General features: G+C 41.4%; 4 protein-coding genes across 5 annotated transcripts in view; 1 reads left to right on the forward strand and 3 right to left on the reverse strand.

Annotated features, from left to right (window-relative positions):
- The window catches only part of LOC141009018 (acylphosphatase-2-like), a 61,557-nt gene that overhangs the window by 22,853 nt on the left and 18,527 nt on the right, over positions 1-20,177 (forward strand). For both annotated transcript variants that reach the window (XR_012180116.1, XM_073481416.1), the window contains exons 3-4: positions 43-59; positions 1,178-1,287. Coding sequence is in view for 1 of the 2 variants with exons in the window: in XM_073481416.1 (XP_073337517.1) it covers positions 43-59; positions 1,178-1,287 (127 nt within the window). In the remaining variant the exon portion in view is untranslated. The remainder of the gene's footprint in view (positions 1-42; positions 60-1,177; positions 1,288-20,177) is intronic.
- Positions 3,570-5,723, reverse strand: LOC141009015 (E3 ubiquitin-protein ligase TRIM39-like). Its single transcript, XM_073481413.1, has 2 exons — positions 5,610-5,723; positions 3,570-5,514 (listed from the first exon to the last, which is right to left on the reverse strand). The coding sequence occupies exon 2, from the start codon at positions 5,495-5,497 to the stop codon at positions 4,103-4,105; it is 1,395 nt and encodes a 464-aa protein (XP_073337514.1). The 5' UTR covers positions 5,498-5,514; positions 5,610-5,723; the 3' UTR covers positions 3,570-4,102.
- On the reverse strand, positions 12,106-14,213 carry LOC141009017 (E3 ubiquitin-protein ligase TRIM39-like). The gene is made up of 2 exons (XM_073481415.1): positions 14,093-14,213; positions 12,106-13,997 (listed from the first exon to the last, which is right to left on the reverse strand). The coding sequence occupies exon 2, from the start codon at positions 13,978-13,980 to the stop codon at positions 12,592-12,594; it is 1,389 nt and encodes a 462-aa protein (XP_073337516.1). The 5' UTR covers positions 13,981-13,997; positions 14,093-14,213; the 3' UTR covers positions 12,106-12,591.
- LOC141009014 (E3 ubiquitin-protein ligase TRIM39-like) lies at positions 18,096-19,876 on the reverse strand. Its single transcript, XM_073481412.1, has 2 exons — positions 19,738-19,876; positions 18,096-19,642 (listed from the first exon to the last, which is right to left on the reverse strand). The coding sequence occupies exon 2, from the start codon at positions 19,623-19,625 to the stop codon at positions 18,231-18,233; it is 1,395 nt and encodes a 464-aa protein (XP_073337513.1). The 5' UTR covers positions 19,626-19,642; positions 19,738-19,876; the 3' UTR covers positions 18,096-18,230.

Raw genomic sequence — 20,177 nt, forward strand, 5'->3', positions numbered from 1 at the left:
TTCATATTAAACTCATTTTCTTTCTCTCTTGTGTTTTGACAGGAGTCTGTTTCAGAATGGTGAGTTTCTCCAGCAGCCGTCACATCAGCCCCTTTAATATTTAGAGTAGCAGACGTCTGTTTTACTGCATTATATCTGTTATTTATTTTACATTATCACATGATGCCTGAATTTAGTTTTCCTTTACATAAATAAAGACTTTTCAATATAAACTGGTGCAGAAAAGCCACAACTTGCTCCCCAAAACATCACCAGAATGCAGGAAATGAAGCATTTGATGCTCGAAATGAAAGAAATAGTTCATCCAAACAATGTAAGTTCACTCATCATCTCCTCCCTCCATGATGATGAAAGTCAGGTGAAGTCTCGTAGTCCACAAAACATTTCTGGAGCTTCACAGTCAAACAGAGTTGCAGCGTTCTGCTAAACAACTGAAGTAACTGGAGACTTGTTTTAAAATGGAAAAACAACCAAAAAATACATTAAAAAAAACTCCAAAACTCCATTAAAACTTTGCTGAATTAGCTGTTGGCACTTCCTGTTTGCAGTGGACCTGTAGATGTTCAGACAACTGTCACTGGATTACTTTGATACTGAAGAAAACTTAAAAACATGAAGTTTCTAAGGCAGGTTCTGCACATGTAAGGAACGACTTTTATGAGGATTTCTGGGGGGATATATGGAGTCATCATCTCCTCCCTCCATGCTGATGAAAGTCAGGTGAATGCTGCAACGCTTTTCTGCTGTGAAGCTTCAGAAATGTTTGTGGACTACGAAACAAAACTGACTGAAACTGATGAAAAAAGTCGCTCCTCACATGTGCAGAACTTGCCTTAGAAACATCATGTTTTTAAGTTTTCTTCAGTATCACAGTGATCCAGTGACAGTTGTCTGAACATCCACAGGTCCACTGCAAACAGGAAGTGCTAACAGCTAATTCGGCGAAGTTTTAATGGAGTATTTCTTTTATTTTTGGTTGTTTTTTCTGTTTTAAACAAGTCTCCAGCTCCCTCAGTTGTAGCTGACCGAATTAGCATTTTTTGTGGGTGAACTGTTCCTTTAACCAACTGTCCGCAACAAATCCAAGCGACACAGTTTTTCTGATATTATTCTTCTTGTTGAAGACTTTATTGTGCAGCACGTACAGTATTAACCCCTCGTGTCCCGCGTCCTGCAGTACACGGAGAAGGAGGGTCTGCGTCTCGGCCTGGTCGGCTGGGTGAAGAACACCTACAGTGGGACGGTGGTGGGACAGGTGCAGGGTCCTGCTGACATGGTGGAGGAGATGTGAGTACACACTGATGATGACAGCATGTCGGAGGATGAAACGTTAAAGTCTGACTGGCTGCTCGTTTATCTATCTATGAATTATATCGGCTGCATGTTTTATACATAAATACAGATACATAAATATAACAGCAAGAAGAAAGACGGGACAAATGTGCTGTTTTCATTGGTTTGGATCTTGTTCTGGTCCAGAAGTTCCTGCACTGATCTGATCATGTTGTGTTTTTACTGTTTCAGCCACTAGATGGCGATGTTCACCTTTTTTAACATGGAGACGTCCTCCTGTCTCAGCTGCAGTCTGTTTCATTCAGTCCAAACATCTGACTCTCTGTCTTCTCCATCTTCTCTACCCTCTCTCTGTCTTCTCTGTCCTCTCTGTCCTCTTCATCCTCTCTGTCCTCTCTGTCCTCTTCATCCTCTCTGTCCTCTCTGTCCTCTTCATCCTCTCTGTCCTCTCTGTCCTCTCTGTCCTCTTCATCCCCTCTGTCCTCTCTGTCCTCTCTGTCCTCTTCATCCTCTCTGTCCTCTCTGTCCTCTCTGTCCTCTCTGTCCTCTCTGTCCTCTTCATCCTCTCTGTCCTCTCTGTCCTCTCTGTCCTCTCTGTCCTCTTCATCCTCTCTGTCCTCTCTGTCCTCTCTGTCCTCTCCATCCCCTCTGTCCTCTCTGTCCTCTCTCTGTCCTCTCCCTCCTCTCTGTCCTCTCTCTGCCCTCTTCATCCTCTCTGTCCTCTCTGTCCTCTCTGTCCTCTTCATCCTCTCTGTCCTCTCTCTGTCCTCTCTGTCCTCTCTGTCCTCTTCATCCTCTCTGTCCTCTCTCTGTCCTCTCTGTCCTCTCTGTCCTCTTCATCCTCTCTGTCCTCTCTGTCCTCTTCATCCTCTCTGTCCTCTCTGTCCTCTCTGTCCTCTTCATCCTCTCTGTCCTCTCTGTCCTCTTCATCCCCTCTGTCCTCTCTGTCCTCTTCATCCTCTCTGTCCTCTCTGTCCTCTTCATCCCCTCTGTCCTCTCTGTCCTCTTCATCCTCTCTGTCCTCTCTGTCCTCTCTTCCCTCTCTCTGTCCTCTCCCTCCTCTCTGTCCTCTCTGTCCTCTTCATCCTCTCTGTCCTCTCTGTCCTCTCTTCCCTCTCTCTGTCCTCTCCCTCCTCTCTGTCCACTCTGTCCTCTTCATCCTCTTCATCCTCTCTGTCCTCTCTGTCCTCTTCATCCCCTCTGTCCTCTCTGTCCTCTCTGTCCTCTCTTCCCTCTCTCTGTCCTCTCTGTCCTCTCTGTCCTCTCTGTCCTCTCTCTGTCCTCTCTGTCCTCTCTGTCCTCTCTTCCCTCTCTCTGTCCTCTCTGCCCTCTTCGTCCTCTCTGTCCTCTTCATCCTCTCTGTCCTCTTCATCCCCTCTGTCCTCTCCATCCCCTCTGTCCTCTCTGTCCCCTCTGTCCTCTTCATCCCCTCTGTCCTCTCTGTCCTCTTCATCCCCTCTGTCCTCTCCGTCCTCTTCATCCCCTCTGTCCTCTTCGTCCTCTCCGTCCTCTCTGCTGAGTTAGTGATGATATCTGATAATCAATCATGAAACTGAAGCTCGTTGTGTTTTGACGTCCTCTCTGTCCGCGGGGAGTGATGTCACCAGGGTGTGGACGTCTCATCTAAGATGACATCACTGCCTCCAGACACACACACACACACACACACACACACACACACGAGACAGTTTTATAATTCGTGGTGTTTGTTTTGTGCTCCTTGCAGCACCAGGCGGGTGGAGTTTACTGAGCCAGAGCAGCTTTATGAGAAAAACGCTGTGACTTTAATACTCAGACCAGTGATCCAAAGTAACTAAGTACCAGCATTATAAAAAGTACCCATCAGTCATACTCGAGTAAAAGTAAAGATAAAAGTACCTCAAAATCTTACTTGTGCGTCGATCCCCGAGTGCAGCGTAACATGGAGGAGAAAGCTCCATGTTACACAAACGATGTTCTCAGTGCTCGTGTTCATGTGTAGAGACCCTGGTGATGCTACGAGCAAAGTTTTAGAAATAGCGATTTTAATGCGAACGTGAAGTTGCCCCTGCACACCATAGAAAATGAGTTTGAGCCGGAAACGAAACTACGGTGAATCTTAAAAGTGGCTTTTTCGTCGTAATTATGCTTTTACACGAAGGTTTGACTCAAACACATTCACAAAAAAAGCCTGGGTTGCATTTTGGCGAGAGTTTCACCTTAAATACAGAACGACTCGTCCTCTCACTGAACAGACGACTGACAGCAGAGTTCAACTGATGAAAACACACAGAATCACAATCATTGTGACTTTATTACATCAAAAGCAGAAAAAAGGTACATTTACAGTATTTTGTATCATTTAATATATTTATTTCATTACAAACATTTCATATATGTCATAAAAATGTGATTTTATTGTTTGTAAACTTTATTTCAAATTCTAGTCCAGATTATAAAGTTTTTGGATCTGAACAACAAAACATGCAGTTATTAATTGATTTGTTAATTAGTGCCCATCCTCACACACACACGCACACGCACACACACACACACACACACACACACACACACACACACAGTCACATTAACATGAAAAGGTCGACAATAGAAACACAAAGCAAACTGTCAAACTGAAACAACAACAGAGAAATCAACATGTGTTTGTGAATAATGAGACAGCAGGAGGAGCAGCTGCAGCTTAACGGGTTGATTTCTGTGATTTTTGATTTAAACAACATGTTGACGACATTTTTATGTTGACAAATCATTTTCATACAGAGAGAGACAGTTTTATTTAAGGACGTCTTTCCAGAGATGAAACACTTCTTTAACTGCTCTGTTCCACTGTCACACACACCTTCAGGGGGGATATCTTCAGAGGGAGTTCATCTCCAGTGCTAATGAATGGAAACATCCTCTCAGTGAAAGTGTGTGTGAAGGTGTGTATGTGTGTGTTAGTATCAGGATCAGAGAACGACAGCTTTCCTCTGTTCCAGTCCAGATTCACTCTGATCCTCTGGAGCTTCTTCTGCACTACGAGATCAGTGGGTGGAGCTGATGGTGACAGCACTGAGTATTTACCTTCAAATAACCCTATTACCCATAATCCAGACAGTGTGCTTCCCTTCCTCTGAGCAGACTCTGCTGACACACCCAGACACCAGAGTGTACTGTCTCCAACCTCGACGTCCCAGCTGTGAGTCCCTGAGTTAAAGCCCTCAGAGCCCAGAACAGACCCGTGAAGATCAAACCTCTCTGGATTATCAGGAAGCTGCTGTCTCTCTCCTCGTCTCACACTGCTCAGATCTTCAGACAGGATGAGCTGTGGATGAGCAGTGTTTGGGTCCAGAACCACAGGAGTGTAGGAGACCATGTCCTTCATCTTGTTCCAGATGTTGAAGCTCAGGTTGCCCAGGTGTTTGGCCTGGTCTATCAGAGCTCCTGAGGGCAGCTGTGGATCCTCCAGCAGGGGGCGCTGCTGGACTCTTTCCACTGCAGCCTTGTAGTTGTGCAGGAATGAGACGTCTTCAGCTCTCAGCTCCTCCTCTGTGGCTCTGACTGTGTGTGAAAGAGCTGCTATCTCTCTGCTCAGAGCCTCCATCTTCTCCTTCATCATCTGACTCTTCTGCTCCTCTTCCTCCCTCAGTGCAGCCATCCTGGCCTCCTCTTCCTCTTCTAGAAACTGGTGAAGCTTCTTAAACTGCTGCTTAATCTGCCTCTCTGTGTGTCGGGCCTGGACCTTCATGTGTTCTGCTGTCAGACCAAACTTCACTTTAACTTCTTCAAAAGCCTTTAACTTCTTCTTTAAAGGCTCCAGAGTTTCCTGAAGTTTCTTCTTGTGTTGTCGTGCAGCTTCATCGATGGGTCTGACTGTGTGGTTGGTGTGTTGTTCTGAGTCTCTGCAGACGAGACACACCGGCTGCTGATGGTCCAGACAGAAGAGTTTGAGTTTCTCAGAGTGCAGACTGCAGAGACCCTCTGAAGCTCTCTGATCTCTCTCCTGTAAGAAGGTCTCACACAGGTTCTTTAACGCCAAGTTAGGAGGGAGAATATTCTTTGAAGATCTTCTCTTACAAACTGGACACTCTCTGGTTTCTTTCTCTGTCCAGCAGCTCTGCAGACAGTCTTTACAGAAGTTGTGGCTACATGACAGGATGACAGGATCTTTAAAGATGTCAAGGCAGACAGGACAGCAGAGATCCTCCTCTAATCTGGAAGCCATTTTGTCTGTGAGTGACGCTGGGAACACAGCAGACAGTACAGTCAGTCACAGCTCCACTTCCTCCTTCACTTCACTGAAGTTTACTTTGAGTTCTGGTTCTAGTCGGACTCACCTTCAGTGTGTGGAGCGTCTGCAGTGTTGTAGTTTCCTCCTCCTCTCTCCTGTAGATCAACTCACTCAGAGGACGTTGTTAGTTCAGTCTGAAGGTGAAACTGATCGTCTGTTTGTGCTTCTTTACTAAAGACACACCGACAAACTGGTTCCTGGTTTGTTTCATGTGAGTCAGATGAGGGCGGAGCTTTGTCAGACCTCTGCTGAATGCTGATTGGTTCACATGTGACTCAGGGGCATGTTTCAGCCCAAAGTACTGATTCACTGCTGGAGATGTAATCTGATACACTTGTTGTTGTTGTTGGAGGGGCTGTAGTCCATCAGAACCAGCGCCAGCACTTCCTGAACTGTAGTTTTCTCTATTATATTATTACTTATATTAAAGATTCATCATTTTCTGAAACTTGTCAAGAGGAAATATTAAGCTCAGAATATATTAACTTGATAATATCGTCACATTTATTTGGCACCAATATCTTCATGTTGTGTTTATTGTTTGTCCAGCCTTGATCCAAAAACATCTTACAAACGTTTATTTAACATAACTGATTTTATATTATTACGATCTTTATGAAAGGATTCAGATTGAGCCACACTGACATATTTAGATCACAATATTTGATGTATTGACAGACGGGAAGCAGTGAAACAGGTATTTCTGTTGGCCAGTTACTTTAACACAGAGTCTGTTTTGTTCACTTAATATTCATTTGACTCCGTCAGTAAATCTACAAATATTTACAAAGAGTGTCGTCAGTAAGAGACTGAGAGTTTAGTCACACTGACTGAAGACAAGTGCAACTGTTTTTGACCCAAGTGCCCAATAATCAGCATTGTAGTACTTCATGCAACATTAACAGGTAGTTTTGGGTTAAATTTGGCTATCAATAATAATTAATGATTATTAGGGATAATTATAAATTCTGATAAATAATAAGATTAGATCACCTCGGGGCACCACCCTTGAAGAAGGGAAAAGATAGCGTATTCACCAAATCAATCTCATAAAAAGGTACTAAACTGTTTGTAACTCTGATTAATAAATAACTGAATAACTACGACCAAAATTACCATAACAGCTGTAATGGACGAAGGATTTTGGAGTCCTTGACAGAGAAGAGGTTGGCAACATTCACTCTTGTACAATATTAAATAGACAGCATGAAGGTTCAAAAGTATTTTATTTAACAGAAAGATGATCTAACTAACGTACTATATACAGGTGTGTGTGTGTGTGTGTGTGTCTGTGTGTGTGTGTGTGTCTGGAAGAGTTAAAGGAAAATGGTGGCTAGGGTTCAAATTACCACGCCGCACGGTGGAAGGGTGTCACAAATGTGAAAGTCCAAATGACTGTATCATGGTTCTTGTTTGACAGTGTGGTAATGTTGTAAAGCAGTGTTGGCCGAGGACATGTGTATGTCTTGTTCTGTGAGGTCAGAATGCAGTGTCCTAAGCTAAGGTTTACAACAGTTGATTCACAAACAAAAGAAGGAAATAAAAGAAAGGAGCTATTGGAAGTGTATTTACAAAGTTGGACAGTGGTGTCTGTGTCCAATCAGAATTTGGTCTCAATAGCATGGTGTTTGGCTATTAATTTCTGTTTCACAGGGCTGGTAGCACGCTGTGGCTCCATATCTGTCGATACTTCTTACTCAGACTGAAATGCAAGGCAGTAACAGCCACATATAAACTTCTTTGTAACACAGGGCATGCTGTGATTAATACAAGGTGCACTTACATTGTCATCAAATTATGACAGCTTGACTACAATGCAACAAATATGGGATATTCAAATGCTGAACTGAAATTCTTACAGTTTCTACAGAGCACTTTGAACTTGAATTGATAGCAGCAATAGCAAATGGCTCAAAGTTGCAGTTAATAACCTAAAAGATTTTGGTTAATGAAATGGGTTATAAATTATAAACTTCATAAATCAATTCTCACCTCAATGCAATTGTTTGTAAGTGCAAATCAACATCTACTCCTGTAGTAGACTAGTGGGGTTAAATGTAAAGACCTTTGGCTAAAGGGTTCAAGATGTGAATCTCAAATTTTAGCACTGTCCAAATTATGCTGAAATTAATGTTGCACATTTATGAATGATTGCCAACAGCACACTGCCTCACAAGGGAATCCATATGTGTCTCACACGGGGCACCATATGTAGTGCCTCATGCTACGTTAATAAGGAGTTTTGGGTTAAATTTGGCTATCAATAATAATTAATGATTACCAGTTACCAGTCCTTGAAGAAAAGGTGCTGATGGTTCCTTGGCTGATGAGCCAAGCAGGAGAAGATTCTAATTCCAATGCTGAACAGTGCTGTTCTTGCTGTGTAAGGTTTGATAAAAAACAGCAGGTGGAGGAAACTGGTCGCTCCTTTCCTTTGCAGGGATAGCAGCTTGGTGCTAATTTACTTTGTGGTCCTTGGATTGTGGAGTTAGCTGGCAAGAATTGCATCACAGCTGCTGGTGCTAACTGATCTGGAATACTAGCAGGACCTTGTGTCGCTGCAGTGAGGAGAAGTTCTTTGAGCCTGCTGGAAATGTAGCTTGCGGATCTCAGCAGCTGTTGGGCCCAGAAGAATCCAGGAGAAGAGGACTTGAGGGCAGGCAGCCCCGTGAGGAGAGAGGTGGAGAAGTGAGAGAACAAAGATAGGAGCTGGAGTTTTGACTATCTGGGAAACTGAGTTCAGTTCAGAGTCCATTTTGAAATCCACAATGAACGACCTCATCTGTGGCTCCCAGCAGCATTAAAGGGGCGCTACGTAGTTTTGGAGAAATTCAGACTCAGAAATTTAATTTTTACAATATTAATGAGGTAATAATACAAACTGTTCCCATAAGTGAATAAACAAGCTGTTCTCAGTGGAAAATAAGGTCCCAGAACCCTGTTTGAAACTAGAAAGGTGGCAGGGTCTGCCACATATAAACAAAGTAAGAGAGTATAAATTGTGTTATACTTTAATGTCCTTAATGTCTGACGCTTAAATTATTTTTATTCTAACAACAATTTAATTACCTTCTTATCTTTTTATTCTTATTCTTGTTTTTAAATCACATCTCAATAACAAATCTCATTTTCATTTATTCATCATTTAACAGGATGTGCAGGGAAGTAGCAGGGTCATTTTTTGAGCGGGAACACAGTTTGAATAATAAAAGTGGCCGTCACTGATTTTACATGTTCAGATGCAGAGTGTGGAGGAGAACACCAAGCCTTTGCTCAGACAGATCAAACTTACAATTGACAGGGAAAAAAACTTTTTAAATTTAAAACCATGTTTGTCTCCGGAGCAGCTCCACGTGTTAGAAAAGGTTGTTTGTGATCGGGCTGAATCAGAAACCATCTCGTTGTCCTCCGTTTGACTCTGACTTGGATCCTTGTTGCATCTCTTTTTCTTTTTTCTTTTTTTAACTTTTTATTTGTATTGTGCATTTCATGTGTTCATTTCAATTCTTAATTCATGTACAATTCATAACAGCCGAAAACTGCAGAGAAAACAAGCAATAAACTAGAAGAAGGACGCACACCAATAATAACAAAGACAACAGAAGATGAGACATAGCAGTCATAATCTAACATCTTGTTTTAGTTATGGCTAACATCCATGGTGTCCAGACATATTTTAGCTGTAACTTCTTCCGTTATGAACACCTCGTTCACTCTTTGTTGCCATTGTATGATATTGGGGGGTTTGTGGCTGCAACCATAAGGTTGTGATGTTTTTTCTAGCTGTCAGCAGAAGGACCGTATTAAGTACGATTTATTTTCCTCAGTTTGGATTCCTACTGGGATGCCTAATACAAATAACTTCGGATCAAGGTTCAATTTCATACCCAGAATTTGTTCTGTTTCCTTCCGAACATCCTCCCAGAACCCCTGTATATTTGGACAAGTCCATAGTGTGTGCGTAAGGTCACCTTGTTGGCCACAACTCCAACATAACCCTGTCGATTCTCCATATTTGGCCATTATAACTAACATACCTAGTTTTTACCTTCCAGTCAAACTCCCTCCAATTTGGACTATTTGTTCATTTATGACCAAACAACAAGTTTCACTCCATTCATTCATTTTCATCAACTACAGTATTCAGTTCAAGTTCCCATCTTTCTTTACTCTCTCAGTCCTTATTTTTAAGATCATGTTGTAATGCTCTATAGAGTCTTGAGATAATTTCCCTTTTCAGCTCTTTTTGTTCACAGATTATAAGAAGCTGCTCAATGTGAGAGGATCCCTGAGAATATATTCCCCATCTTTATTTTTCTGAAGATAATGTCTGACTTGTAGAAATGTATAGTGATCAGCTGATACCAGATACCAGCCCCTTTTCTGTCCATGTTTTAAACCCAGTGTCCAAACTAGATGATGGAAATCTGGATTTGTGGCAATTTTAGTAGCTCTTGATATTGTATTTTGTATTTTGCATTTTTAATTTGTTCTTTATTTTATTCCATATTTTCCAGGTATTCTGGACCCATTCATTGTTTTATTTCAAGTGTTTTCCAATCTGTTTGACTCAGGAATGGTAGAGAACCTGGAGAGATTGGGCCGGAGTTCTGTTCCATTCCCACCAACATTGAATCTGTATCTTCTGTGATCCAACCCGTAACTGCCTTGAGTTGAGCTGATCAATAGTAATTTTGCAAATTGGGTAAATTCAAACCTCCGTCCCTTTTTGAACATTGCAGCTTTCTATAATTTATTCTTGCCTTTTTGTTTTGCCAAATAAAGTTTGAAATCATTTTATCCAAAGATTTGAAAGTGTTTTTTTAAATAATCAATGGAAGTGACTGAAACATACAAAGCAGGCGTGGTAAAATATTAATCCGTACAGTTTCTACTCTACCCATTAATGACAGAGGTAAGATCTCCCACTTTTTCAGATCCTGTCTTATTTCCTTTATCAGTTTTTCATAGTTGGCTGTAAATAATTGGGATGATAATGGTGTTATTACCACTCCCAAGTATTTAAACCCATTCTTGGTCCATTGAAACTTTTTCCTCTAGTTCAACTGACTTCTCCCCATAAAGCATCATTGCAATAGTTTTTGTTTCATTAATCAAAAATCCTGAAATTGTTCCATCGTCATTTAAATCCTTAATTAAAGCCGGGATGGATAATGAAGGATTACTAATTAGTGCAAGTATATGATCCGCAAAAAGCGATAGTTTGTGTTCTTTATGTCCATCATCAGTTGTTCCCCTCATATCTTTATTGTTCCTTATGGTCTGAGCTAGAGGCTCTATACTAATCGCCAATAATAAGGGACTAAGACAGTCGCCCTGTCTGACCCCTCTTTCAAGGGGAAACAGTCTGAGCAGCACCCGTTCACTCTAATGCAGGATTTTGGGTTGTTATAAATAGTTTTTATCCACTTAATGAAGATGGAATTGAATCCAAATACTTTAGTTGTTTCATGTAGGAAGCCCCATGTGACTCTGTCAACTGCTTTTTGTGCATCAAGACTAAGTAAGAGAGATATTTGTTTGTTCCTTTGGACACTTGATATGATATTAATAGTTCTTCTAATATTATTTGCCGTCTGCCGAAATGAAATGAACCCTGTTTGATCAGGTTTAATCAGTTTTGCAGCCTTGTTTTGTATTCTTTGTGCCAGAATATTGGTCAATATTTTCAGATCGTTACATAATAATCGGTCTGTACCCATCACATTTAGTCGGATCTTTACCTTCTTCATATAATACAGAAATAATAGCTTCAGACCACATCTGTGGGGCATCTCCTTCAGAAAGTTAAAAACCTTCACTAATGCGGGTGTAGTATGTTTTGCAAAAGCTTTGTAGAATTCACCAGGCGGGCCGTCTGTTCCTGGTGATTTATTGTTTTTCAGAGTCTTTATAGTATTTAGTACCTCCTGTTCTGTGATTGGTTTTATTATATCAAGAGCCTCTTCCTCAGTCAATGATGGAAGTTTTATTTTTGAAAAAACATTCTTATATTCATTCTTCAGTGGAGTCTGTTCTGGGTCTGCATACAGATCTTTAAAATACTCTGCAGAAGCTCCAGCTATATCTGTTGGTGGTTTGTTGCATCTCTCAACCTCACAAATATCAACAAGTTGTGTAACAGATCATTCTGAGCTGTAAATGTAACCAGAGCTGATGTTTGCTGCCTCCTGCAGGCTGCACAACCCAGAGCTGCAGAAAGAAAACCTGCACAACTCATCACATCCAGGCAGCTTTCAAACATGTCTGGAGCTCACTGCCACTTCATTTATGTTTCTGTTTTCTTCTCTTCTATTGTCTTTATTCATTGTTTGCTCATTTTACATATTCTCTCATATTTATATTTGAAGTTTTGACCTTTTCTGAAGGGAGAAACAGCAGAGAGAGATTCAGTTCTTCAATCAGCAACATTACATAAACCCAAACTGAGACGTCCACCTTAAATACAGAACGACTCGTCCTCTCACTGAACAGACGACTGACAGCAGAGTTCAACTGATGGAGACTGAAAACACACAGAATCACAATCATTGTGACTTTATTTCATCAAAAGCAGACAAAAAGGTACATTTACAGTATTTTGGATCATTTACTATATTTATTTAATTACAAACATTTCATATGTCATAAAAATGTGATTTTATTGTTTGGAAACTTTATTTCAAATTCTAGTCCAGATTATAAAGTTTTTGGATCTGAACAACAAAACATGCAGTTATTAATTCACACACACACACACACACACACACACACACACAGTCACATTAACATGAAAAGGTCGACAATAGAAACACAAAGCAAACTGTCAAACTGAAACAACAACAGAGAAATCAACATGTGTTTGTGAATAATGAGACAGCAGGAGGAGCAGCTGCAGCTTAACGGGTTGAATTCTGTGATTTTTAATTTAAACAACATGTTGACAACATTTTTATGTTGACAAATCATTTTCATACAGAGAGAGACAGTTTTATTTAAGGACGTCTTTCCAGAGATGAAACACTTCTTTAACTGCTCTGTTCCACTGTCACACACACCTTCAGGGGTGATATCTTCAGTTCATCCACAGTGCCAATGTATGGAAACATCCTCTCAGTGAAAGTGTGTGTGAAGGTGTGTAGGTGTGTGTTAGTATCAGGATCAGAGAACGACAGCTTTCCTCTGTTCCAGTCCAGATTCACTCTGATCCTCTGGAGCTTCTTCTGCACTACGAGACGAGTGGGTGGAGCTGATGGTGACAGCACTGAGTATTCACCTTTGTGTAACTTTATTCTCCATAATCCAGACTGCATGACTCCCTTCCTCTGGACAGACTCTGCTAACACACCCAGTGCCCAGTGTGTATTGTCTCCAACCTCGACGTCCCAGCTGTGAGTCCCTGAGTTAAAGCCCTCAGAGCCCAGGACAGACCTGTAACAATTAAACCTCTCTGGATTATCAGGAAGCTGCTGTCTCTCTCCTGGTCTCACACTGCTCAGATCTTCAGACAGGATGAGGACTGGATGAGCAGTGTTTGGGTCCAGAACCACAGGAGTGTAGGAGACCATGTCCTTCATCTTGTTCCAGATGTTGAAGCTCAGGTTGCCCAGGTGTTTGGCCTGGTCTATCAGAGCTCCTGAGGGCAGCTGTGGATCCTCCAGCAGGGGGCGCTGCTGGACTCTGTCCACTGCAGCCTTGTAGTTGTGCAGGAATGAGACGTCTTCAGCTCTCAGCTCCTCCTCTGTGGCTCTGACTGTGTGTGAAAGAGCTGCTATCTCTCTGCTCAGAGCCTCCATCTTCTCCTTCATCACCTGACTCTTCTGCTCCTCTTCCTCCCTCAGTGCAGCCATCCTGGCCTCCTCTTCCTCTTCTAGAAACTGGTGAAGCTTCTTAAACTGCTGCTTAATCTGCCTCTCTGTGTGTCGGGCCTGGACCTTCATGTGTTCTGCTGTCTGATCAAACTTCACTTTAACTTCTTCAAAAGCCTTTAACTTCTCCTTTAAAGGCTCCAGAGTTTCCTGAAGTTTCTTCTTGTGTTGTCGTGCAGCTTCATCGATGGGTCTGAATGTGTGGTTGATGTGTTGTTCTGAGTCTCTGCACACGAGACACACCGGCTGCTGATGGTCCAGACAGAAGAGTTTGATTTTCTCAGAGTGGAGACTGCAGAGATCCTCTGAAGCTCTCTGACCTCTCTCCTGTAAGAAGGTCTCACACAGGTTCTTTAACACCAGACTTAAAGGTGGTTCATCCCTTGAAGATCTTCTCTTACAAACTGGACACTCTCTGATTTCCTTCTCTGCCCAGCAGCTCTGCAGACAGTCTTTACAGAAGCTGTGGCTACATGACAGGATGACAGGATCTTTAAAGATGTCAAGGCAGACAGGACAGCGGAGATCCTCCTCTAATCTGGAAGCCATTTTGTCTCTGAGTGACGCTGGGAACACAGCAGACAGTACAGTCAGTCACAGCTCCACTTCCTCCTTCACTTCACTGACGTTTACTTTGAGTTCTGGTTCTAGTCGGACTCACCTTCAGTGTGTGGAGCGTCTGCAGTGTTGTAGTTTCCTCCTCCTCTCTCCTGTAGATGAAATCACTCGGAGGACGTTGTTAGTTCAGTCTGAAGGTGAATCTGATCGTCTGTTTGTGGATCTTTAGTAAAGAGAGAGACACACACACACACACACACACACCCCGACAAACTGTTTCCTGGTTTGTTTCATGTGAGTCAGATGAGGGCGGAGCTTTGTCAGACCTCTGCTGAATGCTGTTGGTTCACATGTGACTCAGGGGAGTGTTTCAGACTAAAGTACTGATTCACTGCTGGACATGTAGTCTGATACACTTGTTGTTGTTGTTGGAGGGGCTGTAGTCCATCAGAACCAGCGCCAGCACTGCCTGAACTGTAGTGTTCTCTATTATATTATTACTTATATTAAAGGTTCATCATTTTCTGAAACTTTACAAGAGGAAATATTAACCTCAAAATATATTAACTTGATAATATCGTCACACTTATTTGGGCTCCAATATCTTCATGTTGTGTTTATTGTTTGTCCAGCCTTGATCCAAAAACATCTTACAAACGTTTATTTAACATAACTGATTTTATATTATTACAATCTTTATGAAAGGATTCAGATTGAGCCACACTGAGATATTTAGATCACAGTATTTGTTGTAAGTAAATCTACAAATATTTACAAAGAGTGTCATCAGTAAGAGACTGAGAGTTTATTCTTTTATTTAACACAAAGACGATCTAACTAACGTACTATATACAGAGGTGTGTGTGTGTTTCTGTCTGCAAGAGTAAAAGGAAAATGGTGGCTAGGGTTAAAATTACCATGCCGCACGGCATAGACAAAGGTTGTGATGTTTTTTCTAGCTGTCAGCAGAAGGATCTGTAGTAAGTACGATTCATTTTCCTCAGTTTGGATTCCTACTGGGATGCCTAATACAAATAACTTCAGATCAAGGTTCAATTTCATACCCAGAATTTGTTCTGTTTCCTTCCAAACATCCTCCCAGAACCCCTGTATATTTGGACAAGCCCATAGTGTGCGTAAGGTCACCTTGTTGGCCACAACTCCAACATAACCCTGTCGATTCTCCATATTTGGCCATTATAACTAACATACCTAGTTTTTACCTTCCAGTCAAACTCCCTCCAATTTGGACTATTTGTTCATTTATGACCAAACAACAAGTTTCACTCCATTCATTCATTTTCAGCAACTACAGTATTCAGTTCAAGTTCCCATCTTTCTTTACTCTCTCAGTCCTTATTTTGAAGATCATGTTGTAATGCTCTATAGAGTCTTGAGATAATTTCCCTTTTCAGCTCTTTTTGTTCACAGATTATAAAAAGCTGCTCAATGTGAGAGGATCCCTGAGAATATATTCCCCATCTTTATTTTTCTGAAGATAATGTCTGACTTGTAGAAATGTAGTGATCAGCTGATACCAGATACCAGCCCTTTTTCTGTCCATGTTTTAAACCCAGTGTCCAAACTAGATGATGGAAATCTGGATTTGTGGCAATTTTAGTAGCTCTTGATATTTTATTTTGTATTTTGCATTTTTAATTTGTTCTTTATTTTATTCCATATTTTCCAGGTATTCTGAACCCATTCATTGTTTTATTTTAAGTTTTTTCCAATCTGTTTGGCTCAGGAATGGTAGAGAACCTGGAGAGATTGGGCCGGAGTTCTGTTCCATTCCCACCAACATTGAATCTGTATCTTCTGTGATCCAACCCGTAACTGCCTTGAGTTGAGCTGATCAATAGTAATTTTGCAAATTGGGTAAATTCAAACCTCCGTCCCTTTTTGAACATTGCAGCTTTCTATAATTTATTCTTGCCTTTTTGTTTTGCCAAATAAAGTTTGAAATTATTTTATCCAAAGATTTGAAAGTGTTTTTTAAAATAATCAATGGAAGTGACTGAAACATACAAAGCAGGCGTGGTAAAATATTAATCCGTACAGTTTCTACTCTACCCATTAATGACAGAGGTAAGATCTCCCACTTTTTCAGATCCTGTCTTATTTCCTTTATCAGTTTTTCATAGTTGGCTGTAAATAATTGGGATGATAATGGTGTTATTACCACTCCCAAGTATTTAAACCCATTCTTGGTCCATTGAAACTTTTTCCTCTAGTTCAACTGACTTCTCCCCATAAAGCATCATTGCAATAGTTTTTGTTTCATTAATCAAAAATCCTGAAATTGTTCCATCGTCATTTAAATCCTTCATTAAAGCGGGGATGGATAATGAAGGATTACTAATTAGTGGAAGTATATGATCCGCAAAAAGCGATAGTTTGTGTTCTTTATGTCCATCATCAGTTGTTCTCCTTATATCTTTATTGTTCCTTATGGTCTCAGCTAGAGGCTCTATACTAATCGCCAATAATAAGGGACTAAGACAGTCGCCCTGTCTGACCCCTCTTTCAAGGGGAAACAGTCTGAGCAGCACCCGTTCACTCTAATGGAGGATTTTGGGTTGTTATAAATAGTTTTTATCCACTTAATGAAGATTGAATTGAATCCAAATACTTTAGTTGTTTCATGTAGGAAGCCCCATGTGACTCTGTCAAATGCTTTTTGTGCATCAAGACTAAGCAAGAGAGATATTTGTTTGTTCCTTTGGACACTTGATATGATATTAATAGTTCTTCTAATATTATTTGCCGTCTGCCGAAATGAAAAGAACCCTCTTTGATCAGGTTTAATCAGTTTTGCAGCCTTGTTTTGTATTCTTTGTGCCAGAATATTGGTCAGTATTTTCAGATCGTTACATAACAGGCTAATCGGTCTGTACCCATCACATTTAGTCGGATCTTTACCTTCTTCATATAATACAGAAATAATAGCTTCAGACCACGTTTGTGGGGCATCTCCTTCAGAAAGTGCACAGTTAAAAACCTTCACTAATGCGGGTGTAGTCTGTTTTGCAAAAGCTTTGTAGAATTCACCAGGCGGGCCGTCTGTTCCTGGTGATTTATTGTTTTTCAGAGTCTTTATAGTATTTAGTACCTCCTGTTCTGTGATTGGTTTTATTATATCAAGAGCCTCTTCCTCAGTCAATGATGGAAGTTTTATTTTTGAAAAAAAATTCTTATATTCATTCTTCAGTGGAGTCTGTTCTGGGTCTGCATACAGATCTTTAAAATACTCTGCAGAAGCTCCAGCTATATCTGTTGGTGGTTTGTTGCATCTCTCAACCTCACAAATATCAACAAGTTGTGTAACAGATCATTCTGAGTTGTAAATGTAACCAGAGCTGATGTTTGCTGCCTCCTGCAGGCTGCACAACCCAGAGCTGCAGAAAGAAAACCTGCACAACTCATCACATCCAGGCAGCTTTCAAACATGTCTGGAGCTCACTGCCACTTCATTTATGTTTCTGTTTTCATTTCTTCTATTGTCTTTATTCATTGTTTGCTTATTTTACATATTCTCTCATATTTATATTTGAAGTTTTGACCTTTTCTGAAGGGAGAAACAGCAGAGAGAGATTCAGTTCTTCAATCAGCAACATCACATAAACCCAAACTGAGACGTCCACCTTAAATACAGAACGACTCGTCCTCTCACTGAACAGACGACTGACAGCAGAGTTCAACTGATGGAGACTGAAAACACACAGAATCACAATCATTGTGACTTTATTACATCAAAAGCAGAAAAAAAGCTACATTTACAGTATTTTGGATCATTTAATATATTTATTTCATTACAAACATTTCATATATGTCATAAAAATGTGATTTTATTGTTTGTAAACTTTATTTCAAATTCTAGTCCAGATTATGAAGTTTTTGGATCTGAACCATGAAACATACAGTTATTAATTGATTTGTTAATTAGTGCCCATCCTCACACACACACACACACACACACACACACACACACAGTCACATTAACATAAAAAGGTCGACAATAGAAACACAGAGCAAACTGTCAAACTGAAACAACAACAGAGAAATCAACATGTGTTTGTGAATAATGAGACAGCAGGAGGAGCAGCTGCAGCTTAACGGGTTGAATTCTGTGATTTTTAATTCAAACAACATGTTGACGACATTTTTATGTTGACAAATCATTTTCATACAGAGAGAGACAGTTTTATTTAAGGACGTCTTTCCAGAGATAAAATACTTCTTTAACTGCTCTGTTCCAGTGTCACACACACCTTCAGGGGTGATATCTTCAGAGGGAGTTTATCCCCAGTGTCAATGTATGGAAACATCCTCTCAGTGAAAGTGTGTGTGAAGGTGTGTAGGTGTGTGTTAGTATCAGGATCAGAGAACGACAGCTTTCCTCTGTTCCAGTCCAGATTCACTCTGATCCTCTGGAGCTTCTTCTGCACTACAAGATCAGTGGATGGAGCTGGTAGTGACCGCACTGAGTATTTACCTTTGTATAACCCTATTCTCCATAATCCAGACAGTGTGCGTCTCTTCCTCTGGACAGACTCTGCACACACACCCAGTGACCAGTCTGTACTGTCTCCAACCTCGACGTCCCAGCTGTGAGTCCCTGAGTTAAAGCCCTCAGAGCCCAGGACAAACCAGTAATAATCAAACCTCTCTGGATTATCAGGAAGCTGCTGTCTCTCTCCTCCTCTCACAATGCTCAGATCTTCAGACAGAATGAGGAGTGGATGAGCAGTGTTTGGGTCCAGAACCACAGGAGTGTAGGAGACCATGTCCTTCATCTTGTTCCAGATGTTGAAGCTCAGGTTGCCCAGGTGTTTGGCCTGGTCTATCAGAGCTCCTGAGGGCAGCTGTGGATCCTCCAGCAGGGGGCGCTGCTGGACTCTTTCCACTGCAGCCTTGTAGTTGTGCAGGAATGAGACGTCTTCAGCTCTCAGCTCCTCCTCTGTGGCTCTGACTGTGTGTGAAAGAGCTGCTATCTCTCTGCTCAGAGCCTCCATCTTCTCCTTCATCACCTGACTCTTCTGCTCCTCTTCCTCCCTCAGTGCAGCCATCCTGGCCTCCTCTTCCTCTTCTAGAAACTGGTGAAGCTTCTTAAACTGCTGCTTAATCTGCCTCTCTGTGTGTCGGGCCTGGACCTTCATGTGTTCTGCTGTCTGATCAAACTTCACTTTAACTTCTTCAAAAACCTTTAACTTCTTCTTTAAAGGCTCCAGAGTTTCCTGAAGTTTCTTCTTGTGTTGTTGTGCAGCTTCATCGATGGGTCTGAATCTGTGGTTGGTGTGTTGTTCTGAGTCTCTGCAGACGAGACACACCGGCTGCTGATGGTCCAGACAGAAGAGTTTGAGTTTCTCAGAGTGCAGACTGCAGAGACCCTCTGAAGCTCTCTGATCTCTCTCCTGTAAGAAGGTCTCACACAGGTTCTTTAACGCCAGGTTTGGAGGTAGTAGTTCCTTTGAAGATCTTCTCTTACAAACTGGACACTCTCTGATTTCTTTCTCTGCCCAGCAGCTCTGCAGACAGTCTTTACAGAAGTTGTGGCTACATGACAGGATGACAGGATCTTTAAAGATGTCAAGACAGACAGGACAGCAGAGATCCTCCTCTAATCTGGAAGCCATTTTGTCTGTGAGTGACGCTGGGAACACAGCAGACAGTACAGTCAGTCACAGCTCCACTTCCTCCTTCACTTCACTGAAGTTTACTTTCAGTTCTGGTTCTAGTCGGACTCACCTTCAGTGTGTGGAGCGTCTGCAGTGTTGTAGTTTCCTCCTCCTCTCTCCTGTAGATGAACTCACTCAGAGGACATTGTTAGTTCAGTCTGAAGGTGAATCTGATCGTCTGTTTGTGCTTCTTTACTAAAGACACACCGACAAACTGTTTCCTGGTTTGTTTCAGGTGAGTCAGGTGAGGGCGGAGCTTTGTCAGACCTCTGCTGAATGCTGTTGGTTCACATGTGACTCAGGGGAGTGTTTCAGTCCAAAGTACTGATTCACTGCTGGAGATGTAATCTGATACACTTGTTGTTGTTGTTGGAGGGGCTATAGTCCATCAGAACCAGCGCCAGCACTGCCTGAACTGTAGTGTTCTCTATTATATTAGTACTTATATTAAAGATTCATCATTTTCTGAAACTTGTCAAGAGGAAATATTAAGCTCAGAATATATTAACT

The sequence above is a fragment of the Pagrus major genome, chromosome 15 (genome assembly GCF_040436345.1).
Source record: "Pagrus major chromosome 15, Pma_NU_1.0".
In the NCBI taxonomy this organism is placed as follows: Eukaryota; Metazoa; Chordata; class Actinopteri; order Spariformes; family Sparidae; genus Pagrus; species Pagrus major.

Coding starts and splice junctions, on each gene's coding strand:
- LOC141009014 (XM_073481412.1), bottom strand. CDS start 19,625: ATGGCTTCCAGATTAGAGGAGGATCTCTGCTGTCCTGTCTGTCTTGAC.
- LOC141009015 (XM_073481413.1), bottom strand. CDS start 5,497: ATGGCTTCCAGATTAGAGGAGGATCTCTGCTGTCCTGTCTGCCTTGAC.
- LOC141009017 (XM_073481415.1), bottom strand. CDS start 13,980: ATGGCTTCCAGATTAGAGGAGGATCTCCGCTGTCCTGTCTGCCTTGAC.